At 36.9% G+C, this 7,351-nt stretch overlaps 1 protein-coding gene across 1 annotated transcript; it reads left to right on the top strand.

The window, feature by feature from the left end:
* The first annotated feature begins 401 nt into the window (after window positions 1-401).
* Window positions 402-6,936, top strand: LOC140166158 (uncharacterized). The gene is made up of 3 exons (XM_072189550.1): window positions 402-1,035; window positions 2,920-3,010; window positions 4,418-6,936. Exons 1-2 carry the CDS (start codon window positions 541-543, stop codon window positions 2,998-3,000), a joined length of 576 nt encoding a protein of 191 aa, XP_072045651.1. The 5' UTR covers window positions 402-540; the 3' UTR covers window positions 3,001-3,010; window positions 4,418-6,936.
* The last annotated feature ends 415 nt before the right edge of the window (window positions 6,937-7,351 follow it).

Raw genomic sequence — 7,351 nt, 5'->3', positions numbered from 1 at the left:
GACTATTCCATTCCAAATCTAAATTTTAGCACACAACTCAGACCCAGAACGACGATTCGATTTCGCTTTTCGTCTCCAATTCCGAATTGCGCGACAAGTTTGGCAAAAATGGTCCTTATCTCCAGACCGGGATCGCGGCACTGACTGTGGTCTCGTACCCCGTCCGGATTATACTGATTGACAATACATACAAGAACTCCTATTGGTCTACTAGATGTCATTGCTGTCATTAAAGCAATAAAGGTCCTTTAAGTGTTTACCTATAATTAATCATTTGGTGCGTGCTGATTGGTCGAACCCAGCTGTGCGGTAGAGTTGTAGCTGGCAACTAAAGTCGAGGAGTGATAACAGCGCCACAGTGCGGCAGAAATTGACTTGTATGATAAGCAGCTGATCCATTTGACCTTATTCATTCGAGCTTCTGCCTCTGAACTGAAAACATCTCAGCTTTATTGCGTCTCATCGTATAATTGGATTCCTACTGCTTATATATCTCTTATTATTTTCCTACTAAGGAAAATATAGTAATTTGTGTTTATCATGAAGCCTGTACCAGGTGCAACGCATATGGAATCAAGGATGTCAATGCAACCTCTGAATAGGACTTTACTTACAGCAGATCATAGAATAGCACACAAGAAGAAATCACAATCGACAGCTGGTAATTTCACGATGCATGACTGTTACGAGAAATTGAAGGAACTTGTACCAACCATTCCTAAGAATAAGAAAATTACACGTGTGCAAATCTTACAACATGTTATAGATTATATCCAGGACTTGCAATCTGCTTTGGAGAGTTATAACATAGATGTGCATAATGTAGACTTTAAGCAAAGTATGGACACTGTAATGGCTGCGGCATCGCAATTTTCAGCAGCAGCACAACAGCAGCAGCAGCAACAGCAGCAGCAACAACAACAGAGTTGTCCCAACAGGACGCCCTTCACCACACTCCCTCCTGTCCCACAACACACAGAGAATGTACCTCCACAACAGACGCAGGCAAATTGTAACTTAGAATGGCAAAGACAGGTAAATATCATTATTTGTGTACCATAATGTTCTATAATTGTCTTTTAATTATTGTTGTATGTACATGTATGTTGTCAATTAAGTTTATACATTAAAGTAAAATATGTTGTTGCAAAGTGTATACCAAAGTTATCATGTTTATGAATATGGTCATCCTGTATGATGTCTGACGTGACTTGTGATACATGATATGAATACCATGAATGAATATCATTTCACTTCTTAAATTGCTGCAAATAGATGATTTTGTTAAAATGTAGTTAAAATCCATGAAAAAAAGAAGGGGGCGGTGTAAGGTTCTGTTTTTTTACCTCGGTTTTTTTTTTATTAACCTATGAATGCTGACCCACTCGCCCAACATCCTCAACGTGCAAGACCACCCGCAGGAGTTCAAGCCTTGTAAATCATTTTGAATTGATACTTTACGACCATACTTGCTTACATTATTATGAGCATGTCATAAATCAAATTTTATTCCTGGTCTGGTTCTTGTCAAAATTTGGTTACGTATTGCTGTGACACTCCTATACATTGGCTACAGGGCCTGCCAATTAAAATCATTCGCACGGGCTGACATTTCTGTCAATTATCAAATACTGGAAATTCTAATCTTTCTTCACCCCTATAAATTAGAAATCCTGCGTCCCAACCTTTGTGCCTGCCCAACCTCCCCTGATTTACATTGTAACCCTGTTTATCTCGTTAATTCATTATCCGGCCTAGTATGCTGCCATAGCTCAAAGAAGTGGTGCACATCTGGTTGCTACTCAAGACAATTAAGGCGGATTTGCTTCAATTTGTCTCTATGTTAATTTATGACTGGACCTCCTCGGGTGTAAGAAAGCTGGCTTAATTTAATACTATTGAACTGTATATACCGCAAAGTCTGGTGCAATTGGTCAAATCTGAATGAACTTCAACTTGTCCACCACTCATGTGTGGGAATATAATGATATTGGATGCTTCATCAGCTGACCATCTGCCTGTACCCTTACAATAACAGACGCTTTTAATCTCCAAAATTTTGAATAAAATTAATGCGTGGGAAATATGTAAATATTCGGCTTAAAAATGTATTTGGTGAAATGTAATTAACCGAAGTGTCATGCATGAAATATTCTGATTAACTTTATGTTGGCCTATACGACGTTTTGTTATACAATACAGTACTTTTTTTTTCCAAATTAAATTTTTATGTAACATGCTACCAGTGGTAAATTGGTCTGCAAGTCATGGTCCCAAGGAACTATTGAATTTGAGAAAATCCGGTTTTAAACATGTTAAGCTATACGTTTGTCGTTGTATAGTATTCAACAATATCCTATTCATTCTAGGTTATCTGCAAGTTGTTGATAAAGTTTGCTTTTGTTTTAATAGCAATAGGATATTGCGTAGCGGGATATACAGTTGCGAAATGGCTAGGCCATAAAGTACTTGGGATATGTTATTCCAAAACTGAAAACAGAAAACTATGTAAATTAATATCATGTTATACATGGGCCACTATGACATATATTTCTAGTGCAGTTTTAGACTCAAGTAATTTGGCACAAACTATGGCTTATATGTGATATATCTGATTGTATTAAACATGGTTTGAAGTCACTTACATTGTAGTTCTTAGTACTAATCTTCCCTAACTTTGTGGTGGTCCTGTACAGCAGGGAAGTGTACAGTGAGTGACTACATCATGTTGTACATGTAGGCCCAGATGCTGACCCATATATGAGGCCAAAGATGTTGCTCGCCTAGGGACACGCCCACTATCATAGCCCACCTTGTAAACCTGGCCTGCCTAAGCTTACATGCCACCCCATGGTAAACATGCTTAAGTCACTATGCATATGTATTAATCAAATTATTTTGTTCTTTTTAATTTTCCAGTATTGTTATCAACAAGCCAGAAAACTTCACCCATATGATACTCCTGAAAGTTCCCCAGAATCAAGACCGTGTAGCTGTTAGCAAATTATAGGTAAGCTTACAAAATATGTTGATACATCTCACCTTAAATAACCCATAAAATAGGCTTATATTTCACACTATATTAACATGAACTATTTAAAGGGCATGAAAGTGCAATGTACAGGACAGTCAACTGTGAATCTGTTGCCAAATATGGTCACAATTTGGCAATGCCATTTAAAGATGGTCGGCCACATACACAGCTTTTAATAAAAAAGAACTAGCGCGTTCACAACCCTCTTGTTTCAATGAAGTCATCAAAATATGTTGTCACTTAAGTCAACCCCTGCACAACTCCCCAACCGCTTTGGAAATCTGGTATTAATTTTCTCTTAGATCCTTTCCAATCTAAATTGTTACACTTGAGTCAACCCTGCGTTTTGATACGGTAGCAAGCTGCAAATTCTTGATTCAATTTACTACAATATTTTCTGACTCTGTGATTAAGACTGGATATGCATGCAAGGTATACAGGCGATTCACAGACTTCCGCCTGGTTGACTTATGGGACGTTTTATCTTGAAAAGCACGTGGAAACCGGTGGAACTAGAAACTGGCCACTTCCCGATATATTACCTCAAATTACACAGATATTGCATACATTGAACTCTACAGAAAAGCATGGCAATTAGGCCTATATACTTGAGACCTGCGTCTGAACATTTTGTGAAAGATATTTTAGGACAACTAGTAATTGAGCCCTCCAAAGACTCCTCTGTCCATCTGTGTGCATAGTTTAGTGGCGCCCGTTCCATCTTGTGTGTTTATTAAACTTTGAAAGCTGACACCCATGGGAAGATAGGAGATGTTTTCATTTAAATCCGTGAACTAGAGGTCGATGATTTATTCTTAGTCCTTTCAAACAAAATGTGAAACATGTTTGAGGGTTGGGGAAACATGGCATGCCATGGCTATTAATACGTTCAACAAGTTATGATTTATAATATAGAATATGCTACAATCGTGGTATGGAATGTTCAACTTTAAAAAGGCCCTCAAACTTTAAATCTACTCGGAATGAATTCCATTCTTATGATGATGCTCTCTCAACTATCAGCACCTGTTTTCTGGTTAAAATGTTCAGCCTATTCACAGAGGTCATTCAAGTTCATGTTGAGTTACCATGGAGATATTGAAACTTTACAAAAAATTGAGTTGAACCAGAGTTGAACATGATAGTGATTACATTGTACAATTGGGCAATTATATTTATCATATCTGATCATAAATCATAACCGTGTGTTTTATCTCAAAAGTCACAATTTGACCAGCAGGCTACATGTATGACATTTAATAATAAATTTCCCAGGAGGGTTCAACCAAATCATCAAACAATCATGAATAATAATTCAGCTGCAAAACAATATTTTCTTACCTTGCATTTTTTTTTTTTCTTTTTTTTTTCTCATTATGACAGGTGTTTGAAGCCATCTTTCTTCGGGTCGTTTTCATCTTGCTAGGGGTGCTTTGTACCCAAGTATCTTCAGCACGCAATATCTGTGCATGGGGCGGTATGGACCAAAACACTATGCGGGCTGGACCTGCATGGAGTAATACCGAATAGCTAGACTAATTGCTCTACACAGTGATTACTGTTATTTGATACTTGGACTTGAGACGTGTATACGGGCTATACAGACTCAAAATAATCTCATAAACTGGCACGTGTACATCTTATAGAAAAAGGACTAGATGAAAATCTCGAATTCGCTACGCATCTATCACTACTAAACCCGTATCACCTGGAGGTACACAACTAGTTTCACACGACCAATTTCTCTGAACAACTGCTGTTATTATAATACTACACCGCAAACTTTTGTACGCACTATACGCACTGCATACACGTGAAAGGACCGAGGGCAATTTCTACACTATTTATGTACGCAAATCATTACCATATCGTTTCTTCGGGAGTTCAATTCCTCTCTCTGTTCAGCAAGCTGGAGTCGAGTGATGGGTTTCCAAGTTCAGATACCCTGCTTGGAGATCAATTGCACTGGCGTCGAGGGATCCATGTATGCCCATAAAATGGCCTCTCGTGATTTCCAGCCGTGTGAGGAAACTCCCTGCTATCAGAGCAGCACCAGCTTGTCTGTGCGGACACAAGTGTTAACATGCTATCCGCATTCAAATGACTTTTAATATTTTTTCTTAAAAAAGTAATTTTACAAGGTCACAAACCCTTTTAAAAGTTTTACTTCATTTATTTTAGAAACGTTTCACTCGGCAGTTAAATACTATGACAGCAACTAAATCAAAAACACATTTCTGTAGAGTACATCTACACTGAACGAGCATCTTATTATTATGATAACATTGTACTATGATTTATGTATTGTATGTTGATATATGAGTGGGGTAGTATTCCTGTGGTTAACTTGTTCTAGACCATACATTGTCTTTTTATGGCCTATTTGCCATGTCAAATATCAAAATTTATTATGTATTTTGACTCTGTATGATGAATTATTTGGCATTAATGTTTTTGATGACACAAAACCCCATTTTCGATGACGTCACCATTGTTTGTTTAATTAATAACATTTCCAATCAAATTTTGAATGAATTTGTTTATTTTATTTAAAAAAATGTTATCCAATCCGAATTTCACTGCTTATTCACGATTTTTGGTACCCCTTCATTCCCGGCCCTCGTATCAATGCGTTAGATCAGTATAAATGCATCCGTTGACACGTTAGCTGGATCTATGGAGGATTTGAAAGCGTTCCATAAACCTGATATTGTGTGAAATGTGTCACAAAGGCCGTGAACTATGTCACCTCGGTAGCATAGTGTAAAAAGAAGCCAATGTATCATGATATATTTAAAGGAAATTTTTATTTATTTAGATTTACTCTGTCATGTCATGTTGAGTTGGATTTGCTGGCCTGTAAACAATAATTTTTGATATAGGCCTATAAGTTCGGTACAACTCGATAAATTTGCAAATTGTCTGTGTTTAATTTTGTCCCATACGTGCATGACCTGGCTTAACAAAAATACTATAATTATGATGGTTGCAGGCCTTTCGTGCCGATTTGTTTCCCATGCGTTGCTATCACAGTGAGACATATGTCTTGAAGTTTTGCCTGTTTGCTCGATTTTTCCCTTTTCTGTCAAGCATCAATTACACAGTGAAAGCTTGGGGAAGTGAATAAAATCCAGACATCCGCAACTTGTACTTTTTACAAGACAGGCCTTGCTGTTCAAATCTTACAGTTAAGGGCTCTTTTTGCGATGATAACCTTTCCTCGCGATCTATCAACATTTGGTAAATATGTTTTAAATGACATAATTAATATTTTGTAACGCATGGTACCATTTTATTTTAAGTCTGTGACATCCTTTTAAACCAAATGACACCATTTTTAGGAATCAAAAGACATTGTGATTGGACAGTGAATATTGTAAACGAATTTCATCTTAAGGGATGAGATCATGAAAAGTACAACTTCAGAAACTTCTCAAAAGTTTTCAATTGGAGGTTAGTGACCTGATGGTGGCGCCATGTCCCCCTCAGGCGTCACAGGTGTCCCTATGCCATCTTGAAGATCATAGGCTCTTTGCACTGTCAACACATAGTCAGGAAAGTAGGATTATTGGAAAACAATGACCAACTTGTAATTGAATTGATTCGATATTTATTTATACGATTCTATTTATTGTTTACATTTAAGGGATGTTTGAACAAGTGGGTAACCTTGTCCTTTGTTTATAACAAGGATGGTACTCATTAAAAGGGTCGAAAGGTTTTGTTTTGTTCTCAAAAATATTTTTGTTTTAAAATCCTTGGTTGACAACACGGATACTATCTCACTCATAAAAAGTGTTCTATTATTGTATTTGAAAATGTGATATTTGTTTTTAAAATTTGATGTATTTGAAATGATATTGAACAAAATAAATATGTGAGAATATTAATATAAATGGAAACTCTTTTGTGTGCATGTTTGTATTTAAATGGCGTCAGCTGTATCAATATGGGAATATAAACTGTTGGAAGTAAGTCAAAAATGGGATATGTTTTAATGGAGTAGGCAAGCAGCGTGAAACCCCCGATTAAAACCAGGTGTTAGAGTGAAATCTAATCGTGTAATTGTAGGATCCTCTGGTATAAAATGACTAATGGATAGAGGCTCAGGAAAGTCAATATTATTACATGGGTAGTGCTCAAGACTAAACACCATCCGATCTTATACATGTTTTAACATTTAGCATCCTGGAAGTGAAAGTTATAGGATATAACCAACATTTAATAGGGGCGGACCAACAGATTTCCAGAGGAGAGGGTATGGAAGTTGTTAAAAAACACTTCCCCTAATTTTATTCGGCCTTGTTGATTTTAAGA

This window comes from Amphiura filiformis, chromosome 12 (genome assembly GCF_039555335.1).
Source record: "Amphiura filiformis chromosome 12, Afil_fr2py, whole genome shotgun sequence".
NCBI lineage: Eukaryota > Metazoa > Echinodermata > Ophiuroidea > Amphilepidida > Amphiuridae > Amphiura > Amphiura filiformis.
The sequence above is the reverse complement of the archived record's forward strand: the minus strand, read 5'-3'. Positions and strand labels throughout refer to the sequence as shown.